A 22,417-nucleotide genomic window follows, 5' to 3' on the forward strand; every position below is an offset into this window, starting at 1 on the left:
ACATTGGCTCGCTGTAGAGCAATCCAATCATTTCCATTCCCTCCTCTATTCCCGTAGTCCTGCAAGTTTATTTCCCTCAAGTGCCGATCCAACTTTCTTTTGAAATAATTTAACCGTCTCTGCTTCCACCATCCCTGTACATGGTGTATACCAGGTCATTACAACTAGTTATGCTCACTTACTGGGGACTTTGGAGAATCCTAGAGTGTTAGCAACTAGGTTGATAAGGAATCTGATTTCAAGCCAAGAGATATTTTGCTTTAATCTGAACTACTTTGTGAAGGTTATATTGCAAAGAATGATTATCAGAACTTTATATCTGTGGCGATTAGTATGCTCATGAACAAGTACAGATGGTTTAGGATATATCACATTTACCTGACCTTACTCTTTGTTCAACATATCTTTCATCATACTGAGTATACATTGAACTGAAGAAATGCAATAAATGTAAAAATAAACCAAAAAGAGAGAAGTCACCATGAACTCGGGCATCATACTGAATAAATCTGTAAAACTATCAGTGCTTGGCTACAGTATTAAAAGTATGGTACTCAATTACAAAAGCATGAGGACAGAGTACAAATCTAGCAACTACTGTTACTTTCCAAGGCACGACAGATCCTATTTTCAATGCTCTATGCAATCCTGGTCATCTTATCAGTATAAAGATAATATAGACCCTGAGAAAGTAGAGAACTGAGCAACCAAGATAATTCTGACCAATAAGTTTTACGTCATTATGTAATGTTAAGTAAGTTGGGCTTAGTTTCTAATGGGGAACATGTTTAGATTATTTAATTGAAATTAAAGACCATGGCCGGAACTTTCACACCGATGGGATCTTTTGGTCCTGCCGTTGGCACCACACCCACTGTGGGTTTTACGGTGGCTAGGGGTGCATTCAACGGGAAACCCCGTGGACAATGGCAGGCTGCTTCACCCGCCGTGAAACATACAGCGGGTTGCGTGGAAAGTCCCACCCTATGAAAAGGATCAACAACCTGATCAAAGCCAACTGTTCACTATATGAAGGGTTTAAATACTAAGACATACCAGTTAGAAATTTGCAAATTTATCAAAGAGCAATTGAGTCATAGACTAAGTTTACAGCAAAGGGCATTGAACGGGGCATAAAAGAATTTGAAAGTCTATCAGACAAACATTTTTTTTTCCTTTCTTATAAATTTAGAGAACCCAATTCCTTTTTTCCAATTAGGGGGCAATTTGGTGTGGCCGATCCACCTACCCTGCACATCTTTGGGTTGCGGAGACGGAACCCACGCAAACATGGGGAGAATGTGCAAACTCCACCCGGACAGTGACCCAGAGCCGGGATCAAACCTGGGACCTCGGTGCCGTGAGGCAGCAGTGCTAACCACTGCACTACCATGTTGCCCTATCAGACAAACTTCTAAAGCACTGAAGGATTATTGAGAAAGTGTGCAGATGGGTTAATCCTCAAGAGAAAAGAAAAAGGCTTTGTGGATCCCAGAAGTCTTTCCTGTTCACAGTATTTGATTTACGCAGCATCTAGATAGGCAAATTTTAACTATAATCTAATTAGTTTGTCATTATGTTACTGGACTAGCAATTCAGAGATGAGAGTTCAAATCCCACAATGGGCCATTTGTGAATGAGTTCAATAAATTAAAAAGGAAATCTGGAATATAAAGTTAGTTAAGTGAGTGAGCAAAGGTCTGGCAAATGGAGTATAATGTGGGAAAACATGAAATTGTCCATTTTGGCAGGAAGAATAAAAGCTTATTATCTAAATACAGAGCTCGGGTACAGAGGGATCTGGGTATCCTCGTGCATGAATCACAGAAGGCAGCTACTGCAAGTAATTATTGCAAGGGGAATGGAATAAAAAAGGCAAGGGCTGGGATTCCCCCCCCTACCCGGCAGGGCGGGGGGGGGGGGGTCCCTGCGGGACGGAGTGGCGTGAACCACTCCGGCATCGGGACTCCCCAAAAGGTGCCGAATTCTCCGCACCTTTAGGGGCTAGGCCCGGGCCGGAGTGGTTCCCGCTCCGCCGGCCGGCGCGAACGGCCTTTGGCGCCCCGCCAGCCGGGGCCAAAAGGCCGGCGGAAGTCCACGCATGCGCCGGAGCGTCAGCGGCTGACGATGTCACACCGGCGCATGCGCAGGGGAGGGGGTCTCTTCCGCCCCCGCCATGGTGAAGGCCATGGTGGGGGCAGAAGAAAAAGAGTGCCCCCACGGCACAGGCCCGCCGATCGGTGGGCCCCGATCGCGGGCCAGGCCCCTGGGGGCACCCTCCCGGGGTCAGATTTCCCCCCCCCCTCCCCCAAGGACCCCGGAGCCCGCCCGCGCCACCAATCCCGCTGGTACCAGAGGTGGTTTAAACCACGCGGGCAGGAAAGGCCTGTCAGCGGCGGGACTTCGGCCCATTGCGGGCCGGAGAATCGCCGCGGGGGGCCCGCCGACTGGCCCGGCTCAATTCCCACCCCCGCCGAATCTCAGGGGGCGGAGAATTCGGGACACTGCGGGGCGGGATTGACGCCGGCCCCTGGCGATTCCGCCAAGATGCTATGCTTCAGTTAGAAAGGGCATTGGTGAGACCACATCTCGAATACGGTGTCCAATATTGGGTTCCTTATTTAAACTGCACTGGAATTAGTTCAGAAAAGTATTTATTGGACTAATAATTGGAATGGGAGGGTTGTTTAATGAGAAAAGATTGGACAGGCTAGGCTTGTATCTACTGGAGTTTAGAAGAGTAAGAGAATGACTTGATTGAAACAATCCTAAGTGGTCTTGACAAGGTGGATGTGGAACGGATGTTTCCTCTTGTAGGAGAATCTAGAACTGGAGGTTAAAAATAAGGGCTCATCCATTTAATTCAGAGACGAAGATAATGTTTTTCTTTGAGGTTCATGAGCCTTTGGAACACTCTTCCTCAAAAGGCAGTGGGAGCAGAGTCTTTGGATATTTTTAAGACAGAGCTAGATAGATTCTCATCAAGCAAGGGGGTGAAAGATCATTGGGGTTTGGTGGGAATGTGGAGTTCAGGTTACAATCCAATCTACCATGATCTTATTTAATGGCAGAGCAAGCTCGAAGGGCTGAGTGGCCTACTCCTGCTCCTAATATGTATGTTTGTATCATTAATGGTGATCACGAAACTGCACATCTTTGGGTTGTGGGGGTGAGAGACAGGGAGAATGTGCAAACTCGATACGGATAGTGACCCCGGGCCCTCAGTGCCGTGAGGCAGCAGTGCTATCACTGCTCCATTGTGGCGTCCTAAATTAGTTGTCTCTTAACTGCCCACTAAAATAGCCTGGTTATGACCAAATCATTACAGTAAGTAATTAAACCAGCCTAGATGAACCTAGACATTGGATTTGAACACTTAAAAAGGCACATCCAGCTCAGTCCACCCTGCAAAATCGAGAAACTGTTGTCCCACAAATTACACAAACAGCAGCCCAATAGAATCACTGATCAGCCAAAACTCCAGGCTTCTCCCATCACATTCTTTGTACGTTATGCCCACCTGCAGGCCAAACTTACTGGAGATGGCATCAAAATGGAATAGTCTTGAGGGAATGGCCTTGGAATTCCTCAACACTGACCCATGGTAATAAATCAAACATGGGTATCCTGTGCTTCCTGCCCACCCTCAAAGAAACAAAGAACAATACAGCACAGAAACAGGCCCTTCGTCCCTCCAAGCCTGCGCCGATTACATTACTATCTAGACCAACCACCTGTACCCTTCTATACCTCGTCTGTTTATGTGCCTAGACAGATTTAAAGGTCACTAAAGTATCTGCCTCAACCACCTCACTTGACAGTGCATTCCAGGTCATCACCACCCTCTATGTAAAAAACTTGCCCTGCACATCTCCACTGAACCTATACCCCCTCACCTTGAACTTGTGCCCCCTTGTAATTTTCAATTCCGCCCTGGGAAAGTGCCTCCAACTGCTCACCCTATCTATACCCCTAATAATTTTATAAACATCTATCAAGTTATCCCTCAGCATCCGTCTCTCTAGGAGAACAATCCCAGCTTATTCAATCTCTCCTCATAGTTAATTTCATACCAGGCAACATCCTAGTAAACCTTTTCTGTACTCTTTCCAAAACCTTCACGTCCTTCTGGTAGCGTGGTGACCAGAATCGGACACAGTATTCCAAATACATACATAGAATTTACAGTGCAGAAGAGGCCATTCGGCCCGTCGAGTCTGCAGCGGCTCTTGGAAAGAGCACCCTACCGAAGCCCACACTCCCACCCTATCCCCATAACCCAGTAACCCCACCCAACACGAAGGACAATTTTGGACACTAAGGGCAATTTAGCATGGCCAATCCACCTAACTTGCACATCTTTGGACTGTGGGAGGAAACCGGAGCACCCGGAGGAAACCCACGCACACAGGGAGAACATGCAGACTCCGCACTGACAGTGACCCAAGCCGGGAATCGAACCTGGGACCCTGGAGCTGTGAAGCAATTGTGCTAACCACTATGGTACAGTGTTTCAATGATCTCCCCCTGCTCCCATTATAAGATCAGAAGTTGGGATATTTGTACAATGTTCAGTTCCATTCACAATTCCCTGCATCCCATGCCCCCTGACTTTCTGAATGAGCCTACCATGGGGAACCTTATCAAATGCCTTAATGAAATCCATATACACCACATCCACTGCCCGACCTTCATCAATGTGGCTCGTCACATCCTCAAAGAATTGAATTAGGCTTGTGAGGCATGACCTGCCCCTCACAAAGCCATGTTGACTATCTTTGGGTTGTGGGGGCTAAACCCACGCCAACACAGGGAGAATTTGCAAACTCCACACGGACAGTGGCCCAGAGCAGGATCGAGCCTGGGACTTCGGCGCCGTGAAGCGGCAATGCTAACCACTGCACCACCGTGCTGCCCTGGTCACAGATTTTAAAGAGGAGTTTGGGAGACACCAACAGTGGAAAATAAAAGTTCTGTTCTGTTCGAGATTTTTGCAAAAACATCAATTTAGAAAATCCTCCAAGCAATTAGCACATAACACACAACTAAATGTAGAGAACAGTAAAAGACATTTAAAAATCCAGCTTGTGGCAAGAATAAAATTTAATTGAAACTAAATATAAAGGTGAAAAATGATGTCAAAGGAAAACATAAAAGGAATATCACAGGAATATAGGAAAGTTGAATATATTTAGGTGAGAGGATAGGAGCATACCACATTAAAGGTGTTGTTTTTTTTTTAAGATCAATTTTGGCACTTGGCAAACATAGGACTCCTTTAGAAAATGGCATGGAGTTCTAGGCTTGTATTTTAATATCGTACATTGATAAAAGCAGGTAAGATATCATACAAAAGCATGGATAAATACAGTGAAAGCTGAAAATTCTTAAATTGCTTTACCTTCTGCACGCAGTGATCAGTGCAATTTGGATATAAAGTGAAGCCATTATGAGAGAAGGAGAACACAAGAGGTTTGATTAATTTCACACACAAGTGTTTAGACAAGCAGCTATTACAAACAGTAAATGAAAGGAAAAACACAAGGATTATTTCAGTTAAATTGACATTCAGTGCAAATGACAATACACATTTTATATGGTCTTAAAGATAGAACATAAAACTATTCATATTCTACAAAAGTCCAATTAACATTCTCGCCTTCCTCCACCCGTTTAATATGACACAGAAAAACCGATAATACACTAAAATCTCAAAAGGATATTTGATATTAGAACAGGGGCTGGTTTAGCTCAACAGGGGCTGGTTTAGCTCAACAGGGGCTGGTTTAGCTCAACAGGGGCTGGTTTAGCTCACTCGGCTAAATCGCTGGCTTTTAAAGCAGACCAAGCAGGCCAGCAGCACGGTTCGATTCCCGTACCAGCCTCCCCGGACAGGCGCCGGAATGTGGCGACTAGGGGCTTTTCACAGTAACTTCATTGAAGCCTACTCGTGACAATAAGCGATTTTCATTTTTTCATTTCATTTCATTTCAGGAGAGTGGGTCGTTTAGGCCAATATCTCTTCTGAATATGGATGCCAAGATGGTTGCCAAGGCGTTGGCTCTTAGGTTGGAGAGGTGCTTCCCGAGGATGATTGGGGAGGATCAGACGGGGTTCGTAAAGGGCAGGCAGTTGTCGAACGTGCGGTGTCTGTTGAATGTGGTGCTTTCTCCGGCAGAAGGGAGAGAGCCAGAGGTCGTGTTGGTGCTGGACGCGGAGAAGGGCTTGATCGGGTGGAGTGGAGCTATTTAGTTGCCATGTTGGAGAGATTTGGGATCGGACCCAAGTTTGTGGCGTGGGTTAAATTGCTGCACAAGTAAGTGTGCACAGGAATGAGGTGAATTTGGGGTACTTTACATAGGAGAACGAGGCAGGTGTGCCCCGTGTCCCCTGTCCTGTTTGCGCTGGCGACAGTCCTTGGCCATAGCACCGAGGTGCTCGGATAAATGGAAGGGGAGTGGGGGGGGGGGGAAGAGTGTTGTTAGAGCATAGAATGTCTCTGTATGCTAATCATCAGTTGTGATACATTTCCAACCCTGGCGCTTCGATGGGGGAATATAATGGGTCCACTTTGGAGATTTGGGGCTTTTTCAGGCGACAAGTTAAATTTGGAAAAGAGTGAGTGTTTTGTGGTATCTGCTTCGGTGGTGGGGATAGGTTTAGGGGATTGCCATTTCGGTGGCAGCTACCTGCTTTAGGTACTTGGCTCAGGATTGGGCCCAGCTCTGTAAATTGAATGTTATAAGTCTGGTGGATAGGGTCAAGGCAGATGAATTGAGATGAGACAGCCTTCCACTAACGTTGGCAGGCCGGGTGCAGGCGGTCAAGATTAATATTTGCTGCGGTTTTTATTTTTATTTCAGTCCCAAACGGTCTTTTTGCCGAAAACATTTATGGGGGTGGAGCGGTCGATTTTGCCATTTGTGTGGCAGATAAGGTGGCAAAGATGAGGACAGTGCTTCAAAGGGGGGTGACAGTCAGGGGCCTGGCCCTACCAAACGAGATGTACTTTTATTGAACAGCGAATGCGGAGAAAGTGCACAGTTGGAGTAGGGAGACGGAGGCTTTGTGGGTGAGGATGGAGGTAGGCTCTTGTATGGGGTCGGGATTTCGGGTGCAGGCAATGGCAAGCTCCTGTTTGCCCCACGGAAATATTCGGGGAGTCCAGTGATAGTAGCCACATTGAAAATATGGAGGTAATTTCAACAGCATTTTACGTTAGGGGCGGGGTCGAAGTTGATGCTGATCCGAGGGAATCATTTGAGCCAGCAAGGTTGGATGCTAAGTTTCGGGGATGGGAGGAGCATAGGGTGTTGGAAATGAAGGACCTATTTCATGAAGGGCGGTTTGCCAGTTTGGAGATATTTGGGATCCCGTGGGAGGACATTTTAAGGTATATGCAAGTACGGGATTTCAGAAAAAGGTCTTTCTGACTTTTCAGGTGCCGTCACCCTCCCTCCTCGCTGCTGGAGGGGTTGCTGTCAGTGATAAGGCAGCGGGGGGGGGGGGGGGGGGGGAGTCATCTCAGTGATCTATGGGAGTATTTTGGAGGAGGATATGGCGACTCTGGGGGTTACGGCCAAGTGCGAGGAGTTGGGGATTGTGCTGGAGGAGGGCTTGTGGTGGGAGGTGCTGCGGAAGCAAATGCCTCAACCTCACGTGCGAGGCTGGGGTTGATAAGCTAAAGGTAGTACATAGAACACACCTGACGAAGTCGAGGGAAAGCTGGTTGTTTGAAGGAGAGGAAGATACTCGAGTGGTGTGGGAGGGGCCCGACCAATCACGCGCATATGTTCCAGCCCTGCCCTAAGTTGGGAGAAATTTTGGAGGTCATTCTTCAGCACCATGTCGGCCGTCTTGCATGTGGATTTGGAGCCTAGTGACCTGGGACCATATTTAGGGCGTTGGACTTGCCGGAGCTGCAGATGGGAGCCTGTTAGCCTTTGCCTCACTGATCACTTGCAGGCGGGTCCTGTTAGGGTTGACATCAGTTGCTCCATCCTGTGCCTCGGTGTGGTTGGGGGATTTAATGAAGTTCTTGGATTGGGGAAAAAAGTGAAATTTGCTTTGAGGGGGGCAAGTGAGGGGTTTGTTTGTACTACATTTCAAGGAGCTGGTTACTGTCAGCTGTTAAGGGGGGGCAGAGTGGGGGTGTTTGGTTGACGTTACTGGGCCGGGGGGGGGGGGGGGGGGGGGGGGGGGGGTTGGTTGTTGTTTTTTCTTTGCTATGTTGTGTTTAAAATGTTAAAATATTAAAAACTTGAATAAAATATGTTCAAAAAATATATTAGAATATCATAGAATACATGAAGTGCATATTTTACACGGTATCCCTGTAAATTGAAACAAATGGTCAAATGTTGATTGGCACCATTCAATAATTATTCAGTACAATCCAATTTATCCAATTCACTTTTGCCCACTTTACTATTTCATGTATGTACTGCTTCATGACTTTCTCCCAGTGCTCTGTTATTCTGTAACTGATAGATAGGTAGTGTGGAAAGGCATGCTTTCTGGGCATTTCCAATTGCATCATGTAATATCATCACATGCAAAGATCCCAGGTTTGATCCCTGGTCTATGCAGAGTGAATGGATGTTAGAAGGAAAAGCATTGCAAAGAACAGAATTGATTTTAGGGTCCTTGGGTTTAAGGGCAGCAATAGGATTTGTTTCTCCCCACCCTCTCAAAATGTGAGTGTGGAAGAAACAAGGCTTCTCATTTCTGTCCAGTGACTCCTCCCAGAAACTGAACTTTTATCAATGAGGAATTCACATTAACAATCTGTATTTATTTGAAAATGAATAACTTGTTCCTAGTTATGATTCCTATTTCTAGGGCGGCACGGTGGCACAGTGGTTAGCACTGCTGCCTCACACGTCGAGGACCCGGGTTCAATCTCGTCCCTAGGTCACTGTCCATGTGGACTTTGCACATTCTCCCAGTGTGTCTGCATGGGTCTCATCCCCACAACCCAAAAATGTTCAGGGTAGGTGAATTGGCCATGCTAAATTGCCCCTTAATAAAAAAGGGGAAAACTAATCTAATTTCTCTGATCTTAAAGGTGAATATGGTTCAAAGGGGAAAACAAACTTTCAATATCTCAACTTTGTTATACAAAAGCCTAAATAAACATGCATACATTCCAAAATAAGTCACTAGATAACTATCAGCTTCAGATGCTCTCATTTATTCTTTGTTACTCCAGGCAACAACATTTTCATTGCTGCCCTGAACTAGATACAAGGGATATTGTCTCCACAATGCATACTGGAGTTCAAAACCAGGCCCTTCATGCTCCATGGTTACCTGTTGTTTTACAAGATATATATACAGAACTACAGATGAGGCAAAGAGAAAAGCTGTAATTTGTTCAAACAATGTCCCAAAGAATCAATTGCAAAGTCAGTCTGAAGTTTCAACCTTTAGTGCTTCAAAGTCTTTCCCAACCTTCTCAACAGATTTCAGTATTATTGTCAGGTTTATACTGAAGAAATTACAAGTTAGTGCTTTAATATTCCCAAATAAAAAAAAAAAATCAATATAGCCCAGAAAACATTACACCGTGTCTTTATATTTTTTTATTCATTCATGGGATGTGGGCTCACAGGCTGTGCCAGCATTTTTTGCCCATCCCTAATTGCCCGCGGGGGGGGGGGGGGGGGGGGGGGGGGTTAAGGGTCAACCACATATAGGCCAAACCAGGTAAGGGTGGCAGATTTCCTTCTCTAAGGGACATTAGTGAACTAGATGAGGTTTTACAACAATCAACAATGTTTTCACGGTCATCATATGACTTTTAATTCCAGATTTTTATTGAATACAAATTTCACCATCTGCTGTGGTGGGATTTGAACCTTGGACCCCAGAATACTCTGGGTCTCTGGATTACTAGTCCATTGACAATACCACCTCAATATTCTAAGAAAATGGACACATTAATGTATACATCCAGGTTAGAGGGAAACCACATGGGAAAAAAAAATGGCCAACTGGCCAATTTCAGGAACCAACGTACTACATCTCAAGAAAGTCTGACCAGATATTGGATATGGCCATTTTTGGGAGAGTCAACAAAACTGACATATATCAATGAAGGACTCCATGCCAGTTTTAGGATTCTTCTGTCAAATTGGACTGATGTCAGGTCTGTTCTGCTCAGATTTTCCAAACATGTGGCTCAACAAGTGACCACACTAAAAATGCATAATTTACCATTAAAGAAAAATACATATCCTCCTGCTGAACAGCACTCTTAAGAGCTGCCGACAGCCAGTACCATTGGAATTGTAGGCAAGTGGAATGCTGACAATTACAGAAATAAGCCCAGAATGACTCAGACCTCCTAGATGGTACCCAATAACACAAATTTTGCAGTCGAGTATCCCGCATTTGGGGACATCGCAGGCGTCAGCACACCCAAAGTGCAATGGGCTAGCCTCGTCCTGGGCGAACCACCTTTTTGGCACATTAAAACCTATAGATTTAAATATCAATTTTGCACATGACTTGCAACATTTTCCAATTGGTGATAGCATTGGAAATTTAAACCAAAGTTTGTCGCATCAGTTGAATTGGTCTTGGAACATGGGCAAATGGAAATAAAGTGCATCTACAAATCTTGTCTTCCCATGTTTTGTTTAGTGACCTGAAATTACATGAAGCAAATTTCAAAAGTAACGTTTGTGTTATTATTCTTCAGAGATGATTAAATGGATACATACCTGATAAAGACATTAAAATATTATTGATAACGTACAGCCAAGTACACCTCCTGGGAAAAAGCTGAGAAAATATATTTTCATCAGTATCAACTGAAAACAATGAGTGTAAAATAAAAGGTATTCAACTAAACTTGAATAAAAGGAGCTGTATAGTAATTATCCCATTTTTTCAAAATATAGTCTTACCTCAGTGCTATACCTCTAACCCCTCTTCCCTCCTAAAGAGATCAGATGTAATCCATCTAAAATACGCATTGTGCTTACTTGTTCCATTGAAGCTTCATGTAGTTCATTTAGATTTAACGTATAAATGCCTTCTTCAGTTCCAAAGATTAAGTATTGGTCTAATTTAAAGGAAAAGCAAGCCAAAGTTAATATTTTACAAAAGGAAAGATGGTGCAACCTTGTGTAAATGGTATCAGTGTAAAAGCAATTCCTGATTAATGAGCATTACCCTTTGTCTCAGGGTGTATCCAAGATGTAGCACAACTTATCTTCAAAGGACATCCATCAAATACCTTTGTAAAGCAGGCTCCCATCTGCATTTGAAGAGTTTCAACATTCAAAAAATGTTCTGGTTAGTATTGTAAAATCAGGGAAAAAAACATTTGTTAAAGAAATACATAAAATACATTTGTTTAAGATTAAGCAAGTTTATATCTGAAAAGTAACTTCCAGGATAGAACCATCATTTGGGACTTAATTCCATTTGAAATGTCAATAATTAATTGATAGCTTTGGTCATTTGAAATTTTTTTGAAAACCAAGATTGGTGTTATCAATGAAGATGAGGGGATGGGGGCATAAAAGATATGCTAGCCCTTGGAAATAACTTGCAAAACTTGTCCGAGGAAAGCCAGCGAGGCACCATTCCTGCACATCCATCTAAAATATCTCTACCTCTGCAAATATGTGTGGGATAATGACATGATTAGACACGGGTTAGGACAGTAAAATGAGTTAGGACAGTATCATGGCCCACAACACTTAATGCTTATTATAAGCGTTATTTGGCATTAACTGGTAATTTTACTCAAATGGCCATAGGAGTTTTTGTGGGGAAAAAATAAACATTGATATTAGTGAGGTTCGGTGGCACGGTGGCCAGCACTGCTGCATTACGGCACAGAGGACCCGGGTTCGATCCAGGCCACTGTCCGTGTGGAGTTTGCACATTCTCCAGTGTCCATTTGGAGTTTGCACATTCTCCCGTGTCCATGTGGATTTTGCACATTCTCCTCGAGTCAGTGTGGATTTTGCACATCCTCCCCGTATCGGCATGGGTCTCACCCTCACAACTCAAAGATGTGCAGGTAGGTGGATTGGCCATGCCCAATTGCCCCTTAATTGGAATTTTTTTTTACAAAATTGATATAAAAGTGAGGGTAATCTTGAGATGAAGACAGATTATTCTGGCAGACTGTAGAATTTTAGCTTGAGGCTAACACTGTTAGGTGAAATGCTTTATTTTGATGACTATAACATGCATATAAAAAAAGGAGAATCTTAATTCAACATTAATGATTCTTGCAGAAATATCTTGATTTCACTAGAGTAATGGAGATAAAATTCAGACAAATACATGAAATGCGCATTTTTTTTAAAAGAAATGTACATTGAGGACTGGGAAATATACCTTCAAAAAATATACTTACATGGACTTTTGGAGTTGGAGGAAGGCCATTGATTGCTGGCTTCTACAGAAAAATGATGTCACTTTTTAACGTTCAATATTTAGTTACCACACACTATAATCACTTAACTCCAACATCTGTCATCTAGCAAGGCTGCCATTTTATATGTGGAAGGCTAAAATTATTGTAGCTGGAGATTCCAAGTCATCTGGATTCCTAGTTTGTACGGATGTTAATAGTACATCAACAAATGTAATAGGTGCTACCTGTGCACATCACTTCATTTGATCCCAATATTGCAAGAGATGGAGGATTAAGAAACATATTTGTATTCTAATACACCATAAAGTATTCTTGCAAGGAGTAAAATGGCATGTGATCTTCACTTATGTGATTCCAATGTTTCAACGGCCATTGGAAATAGCAAAAATCCTTAACAAAATGCTTGAAACGCTTCATACATTCCACTATAAAAAAAATCACAACAAGACTTCTAAATATTATTGCAAGAAATACATTCAATGATTTTAATAATTAAAAAGCAACCTACAGGAAATTCTTTCTTATCTTTTCTTCGAGGTAATGCTGGAGGATGCTCAGAACCTTCACCAGTCAGAATTGAAATGCCTCCTGCAACACCTAAACATATACAAAACATTTTACTATAACCAACAGCAATCTTTCTAAAGGCAAGCAAAATGCAAATTTATGCAGAACCAGCTCCACGCATGAAACCAGAGTACCTCTACTCCACATTCTCAAGACAATTAATGTACACAGCCATCACTAATATCTGCACATAACTGACCGGTAACTGTGACAAACTGTGGCAAATTTTTTTAATAAATTTAAAGTATCCAATTCTTTTTTCCCCAATTAAGGGACAATTTAGCGTGGCCAATTCACTTACACTGCACATCTTTGGGTTGTGGAGGTGAGACCCATGCAAACACGGGGAGAATGTGCAAACTCCACACAGACAATGACCCAGGGCAGGAATCGAACCCGGGTCCTCAACGCTGTGAGGCAGCAGTGCTAACCACTGCACCACCGTGCTTCCCAAATAATGCAAAAGCTCATCGCAACACTTGAAACGATTAAAAATACATTTTCAGATAAGACAGGAGTTACTTCAAAAATTAATACTTTTAAAGTATCCTGTTTCTAAATCTATTCAATATATAAATGCAAAGAATGAAAAAGATTAAATTAAGAAACTCCTTTACTTTATTGAAAGTGGGATACTTGGGACAGATCACAATTCCAGCAAAGAAAAGACCATTGCTATACAGAAAATCAGGAACCGTTGCTCTTAGTAATGCCACCCTACAGGTGCTCAAATGAGAACTCATGACAAGCCCTACAAAGCCCTTGAAGCATAGACAACACATTCTATATGGACTTTATGATTGTTATTCACTGGTTTTGGTTCTGTATCAATTATGTGGGGCCTGGGGCGAGGAAAGCGTCTTTTTTTGTGCTTATGCACTGTGAACAACTGCTAAGGAGAACAATATCTTTTTAAAAATAAATTTAGAGTACCCAATTCATTTTTCCCAATTAAGGGGCAATGACCAATCCACCTATCCTGCACATCTTTGGGTTGTGGGGGTGAAACCCACGCAAACACGGGGAGAATGTGCAAACTCCACACGGCCAGTGACCCAGAGCCGGGATCGAACCTTGGCACCGTGAGGCAGCAATGCTAACCACTGTGCCACGTGCTGCCTAGGAGAACAATATCAGCTGATGTCGTTAACATAGACAGACAATAGAGTGTTTTTGCAAAATGGTATGGATGGTATGTTAAATAGCTAAGTATTTTTATTAGTCAATATTTTAAGCATTATATCTTTGGAAATTTGTATTGATGTAGATTCATCAATGCTTAATGCAACAGACATTTCATTCAACATATTCATAGACCCACACATCTGTGGGTTTACACACCCACTGGTTCCCCAAGAGGTGGTGCAAATCAATGAAAGGATCTCAAGTTTCTTCACATAGCGACTGGTTTTATTCTCTGAACTCCGCACAATGCACAAAACCCAAGAAACTGCTGATCCAATGTGGTGATTTGTGCAGTATTAGTATATAGAATTAATGTGGTGATTTGTGCAGTATTAGTATATAGAATTAATACCACCCAAATGCAAATGAAAATGTCCTCATGCAAGATTTATTTTGTGTGGCAACCTAGCAGATGATAAACACAGTAGTTCTATCATCCCCCTGGAGAAAACACACCAGCTTCCTGTGCCCAGTACCATTAAGAGTCATAGTTTCTTATGTCAGAAACTGACTTTGGGGAAACGGAAATCTTCATTTTAGTACATTTCTTCCAAAAGGTGGCATTGATACGGATTTCGAGTAATACCAGGAATGCTCAGTACGTGCAGCTCAATTAATTCAGATTATTTAAGCCCCATTTATGCATTTGGGTGTGAAGAAAATGTTTTGCTTTAAAAATATTTTTGGGGCCACTGTGGTATAGTGAAGCAAGCAGGCTTGTAGGGGCTGAGTGTGTACGATCAAGTTAATTAAGGTGAGGACCAAATGTCTACAAAACTGAGGACATCAAAGGGAGGCACTTGAAGTTAAAATGGCCAAACCGGTTTTCTACATGTAAACATAATCTGGGTAAAAAGTTGCATCAGCAGAAAAGTGATGAATTGGGTTTTTAGCTGTTGAATTTCAAAGGAAAGTAAAAAGGGATTTACAACCGCAAAAAGGTCAAAAGTAAATAAAAGCAAAGCTATTAAATTTTATTTTACCTGAAAGTAGTGGCCATAGGAGAACATAAAAGATCTTGCTTCTTGGGAAAGGTAAATTTCAAAGAAGGAAAAAGACAATGCGAAAAGATGAAAGAGAAAAAAAACATATTCAAAGAGAGCTTGGGTGACTTCCCACGGTGGCTATGTGGTAGACGGCCGTGGACTTGGTGGCTCCCTTGTGGGGAATTTTGTTTTAAAACCTAAAAGTCCCGATCACACTTTCTAACGCATTTCCCAAGTCCGAGCAAGTGAAGTTGCCAGCAAACTTCGAGCGGTCTGACATGCTTCTTCCAAAAATAACGAGGGGGGTACGGCAACAGACAGACTGTAGGGCACTGGAGAATGTGGTCGAAGGTGTGATGGTGGCAGGCCCAGAGCCTGTGCTCCCAGCCCAATGGTCTACGGCACAATTAGTGTCCATTTTAACCACTCAATTTCAGAAGCAGAGGATGGAAACCTCCAAAGACCCAGTACGGGCCACTGACCGAATAAAAGCAGCAGTTGAGAGGTTTGAGCAGCGGTTGGAGTCCCAGGGTGCTTTGTTTCAAAAATTGGAGGAGTCCAACGCCAAACACGAGGACCGGCTGACCCGTGATGGAAGTAGAGTTTTCCCTGATTGCCGTCAGTATTAAAAAGATACAAGATAGTGGGCAGCACGGTGGTGCAGTGGTTAGCACTGCTGCCTCTCAGTGCTGAGGTCCCAGATTCGATCGGGCTCTGGGTGACTGTCAGTGTGGAGTTTGCACAGTCTCCCAGTGTTTGTGTGGGTTTCGCCCCACAACCCAAAAGATATGCAGGGTACGTGGATTGGACACACTAAATTGTCCTTAATTGGAAAAAGTGAATTGGGTACTCTAAATTTATTTTTTTTAAAAGTTAAGAGATAGAGTGGACGAGCTGGAAAACAGGGAGCAGCGGCTGAATGTCCGGACAGTGGGTCTTCCTGGAGGGGCTGGAAGGTTTGCAACAATCGGAGCATGTGGCACAGATGCTGTGGCAGCTGGTAGGTGAGGAGGTTTTAATCATTTCCCCAGGAGGTGGACCGCGCATACAGGGCTCTGAAAAGGAAACCCAAGGCAGATGAAGAACCAAGGACGATTGTGGTGCACCCGAATTGATTCCTGGACAAGGAAAGAATTCGGAGGTGGACAAGGGAGGCGAAGAAGAGTACGTGGTGGTGTTGGGGTGTGGGGAGGGGCGTAATCAGGATATACCCCGATTGGGGTATGGAACTGGCTAAATGCCGTGTTGATTTTAATAAAGTTAAGGCAGTTTTCCACAAAGAAGGTGTGAGATTTGGAATGCTGTATCCAGCCCACCTGTTATTCACCTTCCATAAACAGGCATACTTCTTGGACACCCTGGAGGAGGAAGATAAGTTTCTTCGAACCCAAGGTTTTGGCAGGTGCCAGGTGCCCCCTCATTCGATTGGTAACTTGGAATGTTTGAGCCCTGAAAGGTCCTGTTAAAAGGTTTGAGCATATTTCTTCGGCAATGGCTGGGGAGCTGTCGAAATTCATGCAGCTCATGGAGGGCATAGATCCATGGAGCTTTGGGAGTTCAAAGGAGAGGGAGTTTTCTTCCTTTTCACACGTTATTCCCGAACAGATTTTTTTGTTTTAGACAAGTCGCTGATTCCTACAGTTGCGGGGATAGAGTACTCTGTGATTGTGGTGTCTGACCACACCTGTCACTGGGTGGATCGCGGGCAGAAAAACCATCCACTTGTAGACCCCAGTGGAGATTAGATGTTGGTCTCCTTGCGGATAAGGGATTACGCAAGAGGTAGGATGAGGTCATTCATTATTATTTGAATCAGAACGACACTGGTGAGGTGTCCACCATGGTGTCGTGGGAGGCACCGAAGGCCGTGGTTAGGGAAGAACGCATTTCGATCCGGGCGCATAGGCTAAGGGTGGAGTGAGAACAGCAATTGAGATTGGTGGAGGCAATTTTAGCAGTTGAGCGCAGACACCTGGGATCACAGGGTAAAGTACTGCTGAGTGAGCGTCAGAGGCTCCAGATGGAGTTTAATTTGGTCACCTCAGAGGAGGCGGTGAGACAGCTGCGCATTCCAGGGGTTTCTTGTACGAACATGGGGAGGTCTGATAGGATGCTCGTAAATGTAATTGGTAGACTTAGGAGTGGGAGTGGGGGGGGGGGGGGGGGGGGGGGGGGGAGAGAGGAGAAGAAGAAGAGGCGGTCGCAGACCCAACAGGGATTAATAAAATCTTTACATCCTTCGATCAAAAGCTGTACCAGTCGGAACCGCCACCAGGGGGATGAAGAAGTGAGACGTAGATTCCTAAATAGTTTCCGATGGTGGGTCAGGCTAGGGCACAAGCATTGGGGACTTCGGTAGGTCTGCGGGTGCTGCCGTGATGTATGAATTTGATGCAGTCAGGGAAGGCTCTGGGACTAGGCTGATTCTGGTTTAGCACAGTGGGCTAAATAGCTGGCTTGTAATGCAGAACAATGCCAGCAGCGCGGGTTCAATTCCCATGCCATGCTCCCCGAACAGGCGCCGGAATGTGGCAACTGGGGGCTTTTCACAGTAACTTCATTGAAGCCTACTTGTGACAATAAGCGATTATTATAATAATGAGGGCTCCCTGTATTAAAAGAGTTTGTCTGAAGAGGAATAGATGAGAGGGTGGCCTGGCCCTTCCCAATTTTCAATGTTACTAATATTGTGTGGTCCAAAGATGGATGTTGGACCAGGGGTTGGTATGGTGCAGAGTGGAGGATGACTCGTGTAGAGGGACTTCCTTAAGTTTTTGGCTCCCCTTTCTTATCGGGTAGGTAATGCGCAAACCCAGTGGTAGTTTCGACTTTGAGAGTTTGGAACCAGTGTCGGTTGCATTATGGCTCCAATTAGCGGTAACCAGATTCAACCGAGCGAGCTTGGATGCCAGGTTTAAGGAATGGGACCGCCTGAGGATCATGCTTTGAGGACCTGTTCTTCAGTGGTAAGTTTCTGGACCTAACTGAGCTGATGGAGGCGTGTGGTATGAGTTTAGCCATCTCCAGATAAGGGCCTTTTTGAGTAAAGAGCTGGGTTCGTTCCCAATGTTGCCGTCCTTGGGTTTACAGGACAGGTTCCTCTCGGATGAGGAGTTTGCAGAGGGTAAGATCTTCAATGTATATGCTGAGTTGGCTAGTAGGGAGGATGTCTTGATGGTGACGGTGCGGCAGAAATGGGAGGACGATTTGGGAGGCATGGTGGGAAGCTGGATTTGGGAGGAAGCATTGCATAGGGTTAATGCATCCTTGTCGTGTGAGAGGCTCAGTCTTGTTCAGAGAGCACATATGACTCCGGCTAGGCTGGTCCGTTTTTCCCAGAAGCGGCTGATCAATGTATACAATGTGTCGGATCCCCTGCGAACCATGTTCACATGTTCTGGTCCTGTACAAAACTAGTGGGGTTTTGGAAGGGTGTTACGGGTGTGTTGTCTCAGGTGGACCACCACTCAGGTCCTGGTGGTAACAGGATTCTTAAGGGGGAAAGTGAGTAACCAGAAGTCATGGTGCACATAAGCACCAACGACATAGCTAAGAAAAGGGATGAGAATCTAAAAAGTGATTTTAGGGAGTTAGGTTGGTAAAGAACAGGACAAGCAGAGTAGTGATCTCATGATTGCTACCAGTGCAACGTGCAAATGAAGCAAGAAACAAAGAGCGAGTGCAGCTGAACACTTGGCTACAGGGCTGATGCAGGAAGGAAGGTTTCAGCTATGTGGATCATTGGGATATCTTCTGGGAAGGTGGGACCTGTACATGAAGGGCAGATTGAACCTAAACTGGAGGGGCACCAATATCCTGGGTGGGAGGTTTGATAGAGCTCTTCGGGAGGGTTTAAACTAATTTGGCAGGGAGGTGGGAACCAGAGCTAGGGATCAGTGGATAGGGTATTTGTTGAACAGGCAGAAATAGTATGCGGCAAGTCTGTGAGGAAGGATGGACAGTTGATAGGGCAACGTTTGCACTCAGTGCAATGGGTTAAAGTGTGTCTGTTTCAATGCAAGGAATGTAAGGAATAATGGAGATGAACTTAGAGCATGGATCAGTACTTGGAAATACGATGTTGTGGCCATTACGGAGGCATGGATTTTACAGGTGGGGGGGGGGGGGGGGATGGTTGTTAGTTCCGGGGTTTAGATGTTTTCAGAAGAATAGGGAGGGAGGTAATAGAGGAGGGGGAGAGGCACTGCTAATTAGGGAGTGCATCACAGCTGCAGAAAAGGAGGTAGCCGAGGAGGGTTTGTCTACTGAGTCAGTATGGGTGGAAGTCAGAAACAAGAAACGAGCAGTCACTTTATTGGAGGTTTTCTATAGACCACCCCCAATAGCAGCAGAGAGATAGAGGAACAGATTGGGCAGCAGATCTTGGAAAAGTGCAGAAGTAAGAGTTGTCATGATGGGTGACTTCAACTTCCCTAATATTGACTGGAGAGCAAATGGTTTGGATGGCGCAGATTTTGTCAGGTGTGTACAGGAAGGATTCCTGATTCAATATGTGACCCAGGGCAGCACGGTAGTACAAATGGATAGCACTGTGGCTTCACAGCACCAGGGTCCCAGGTTTGATTCCCCACTGGGTCACTGTCTGTGAGGAGTCTGCACGTTCTCCCCGTGTGCACGTGGGTTTCCTCCCGCAGTCCAAAGATGTGCAGGTTAGGTGGATTGGCTATGCTAAATTGCCCTTAGTGTACAAAAAGATTAGGAGGGGTTATTGGGTTACGGGGATAGGGTGGAAGTAAGAGCTTAATGTGGGTTGGTGCAGACTCGATGGGCCGAATGACCTCCTTCTGCACTGTATGTTCTATGTCAGATTGGTAGACTAGGGAGGAGGTCATATTGGACTTGGTGCTTGGCAACGAACCAGACCAGGTGTCAGATGTCTCGATGGGAGAACATTTTGCTGACAGTGACCACAACTCCTTGACCTTTACCGTAGTCATGGAGAAGGATAGGGACAGACAGTATGGGAGGTATTTAATTGGGGGAGGGGAAATTATACTGCTATTAGACAGGAGCCAAGGAGTATAAAGTGGTAACAATTGTTCTTGGGGAAATGCACAACAGTAATGTTTAAGGAGCACTTGCTGCGAGTGCTGGACAGTTTTGTCCCACTGAGACGAGGAAGGAATGGTAAGGTGAATGAGCCTTGGATGACAAGAGAAGTGGAGCTTCTAGTCAAGAGGAAGCAGGAAGATTATGTAAGGTTGAGGAAGCAAGGATCTGACTCAGCTCTAGAGGGTTACAAAGTAGCCAGGAAGGAACTAAAAAATGGACTTAGGAGAGCTAGAAGGGGCATGAAAAAGCCCTGGCGGGAAGGATTAGAGAAAACCCCAAGGCGTTCTACACTTATGTGAGAAATAAGAGGATGATCAGAGTGAGAGTAAGGCCAATCAGGGATAGTGGAGGGAACTTGTGCCTAGAGTCTGAGGAGATGGGGAAGGCCCTAAATGAATATTTTGCTTCAATATTCACTAGCGAGAGGGACTTTGTTGCTCATGAGAGCAGTGTGAACCAGGTTAATAGACTCGAACAGGTTGATATTAAGAAGGAGGATGAGCTGGAAATTTTGAAAAGCATCAGGATTGATAAGTCCCCAGAGCCTGACAGGATATTCCCACGGTTACTACGGGAAGCGAGGGTGGAGATTGCTGCACCGTTGGCGATGATCTTTGCGTCCTCACTCTCCACTGGAGTAGTACCAGATGATTGGAGGGAGGCGAATGTTGTTCCCCTGTTCAAGAAAGGGAATAGGGAAATTCCTGGGAATTACAGACCCATCAGTCTTACGCCTGTGGTGAGAAAAATATTGAAAAGGATTTATGGTTATTTAGAAAAACATAGTTAGATTAAGGATGGTCAGCATGGCTTTGTGAGGGGCAGGTCATGCCTCACAAGCCTCATTGAATTCTTTGAGGATGTGACGAGACACATTGATGAAGGTCGGGCAGTGGATATGTTATATATGGATAATTTCAGCAAGGCATTTAATAAGGTTCCCCATGGTAGGCTCATTCAGAAAGTTAGTGGGCACGGGATACAGGGAAATCTGGCTGTCTGGATACAGAATTGGCTGGCCAAAAGAAGACAGCGAGTGGTAGTGGATGGAAAGTATTCCGCCTGGAGGTCAGTGACCAATAGTGTACCGCAGGGATCTGTTATGGGACCTCTGCTCTTTGTGGTTTTTATAAATGACTTGGTGAGGAAATGGAAGGGTGGGTTAGTAAGTTTGCCGATGACTCGAAGGTTGGGGGAGTTGTAGATAGTGTTGAGGGTTGTTGCAGGTTACAACAGGACATTGACAGGATGCAGAGCTGGGCTGAGAAGTGGCAGGTGGTGTTCAGCCATGATAAATGTGAAGTGATTCATTTTGGAAGGTCGACTTTGAATGCTAAATAAAGGGTTAAAAGGCAGGATTGTAGACTTCAACTTGTGACCATGGAGTGATTGGCCACATAAAGGGCTGTTCTTGTTCAAAGTCCCAGAAAAGGGCTCTTTTTACCCAGATCCGGGTGGAATTTTGATGAAAAGGTGTAGGTGACTGTTAGAGGAGTAGTTTACCCCTGGAATTGTATGTTTTCTGATCACAGGACCTGCCAACAGTGAGAGGTTTGGCTGTAAAGTTGAAACAGTCTTGTGCTTCAGTCTCTTCCAGCATGCAAGAAGGGGAGGGGCAAGCTGTAAGGCCCCAGATACAGGAACTGCTGACTTTTATCAAGGAGGAATTCTATAAAACAGAGTAAAGAAATGCATGAGGATTATGCAAAGGCCATTGCAGAAGCTGTGGCACCCCTGAAGAGTACTTTGGAGGTGCAGGGGTCACAGATTCTGGAGATTGAAGGAGTGATCTTGGACCACAGCGATCGTGTGGTGGCTCTGGAGGCAGAGGTGGGGCTCCTAGGAGACCTTTGTAAAACGCTGAGGGCAAAGGTGGAGGAGCAGGAAAATACCTCAAGAAGACAGAACCTGCGAATAGTGGGCCTGCCTGAAGGAGTGGAAGGTGTGAGTGCCACAAGGTACGTCTCAAAGATGGTGGCTGGACTGGTGGCAGAAGGGGTGCTAGATAAGGCACCTGAAGTGGACCGAGCGCATAGGTCTCGGAGGCAAAAGCCTAGAGCTGGGGAGCCACCGCAGGTGGTGATCGTGAGACTCCATGAATTTGTAGAGAAAGAAAATTCTACGGTGGGCCAGGGAGAAGCTTAGCTGCAACTGGGAGGGCAATAACGTACGGATTTATCAGGACATCGGAGCAGAGTTGGCA

The 22,417-nt window shown here is 44.8% G+C and overlaps 1 protein-coding gene and 1 pseudogene across 3 annotated transcripts in view; both read right to left on the reverse strand.

Annotated features, from left to right (window-relative positions):
* Positions 1-22,417, reverse strand: part of map4k5 (mitogen-activated protein kinase kinase kinase kinase 5) — a 238,025-nt gene that overhangs the window by 39,881 nt on the left and 175,727 nt on the right. For 2 of the 3 annotated variants that reach the window (XM_038778345.1, XM_038778366.1), the window contains 6 exons: positions 12,912-13,000; positions 12,383-12,424; positions 11,182-11,266; positions 10,992-11,071; positions 10,728-10,788; positions 9,454-9,456 (listed from right to left, as the gene is read on the reverse strand). In XM_038778345.1, coding sequence (XP_038634273.1) covers positions 9,454-9,456; positions 10,728-10,788; positions 10,992-11,071; positions 11,182-11,266; positions 12,383-12,424; positions 12,912-13,000 — 360 coding nt within the window. The remainder of the gene's footprint in view (positions 1-9,453; positions 9,457-10,727; positions 10,789-10,991; positions 11,072-11,181; positions 11,267-12,382; positions 12,425-12,911; positions 13,001-22,417) is intronic. The other variant, XM_038778355.1, reaches the window with a different exon arrangement.
* LOC119962532 lies at positions 10,353-10,496 on the reverse strand (annotated as a pseudogene).

This window comes from Scyliorhinus canicula, chromosome 2 (genome assembly GCF_902713615.1).
Source record: "Scyliorhinus canicula chromosome 2, sScyCan1.1, whole genome shotgun sequence".
NCBI classification, from domain to species: domain Eukaryota; kingdom Metazoa; phylum Chordata; class Chondrichthyes; order Carcharhiniformes; family Scyliorhinidae; genus Scyliorhinus; species Scyliorhinus canicula.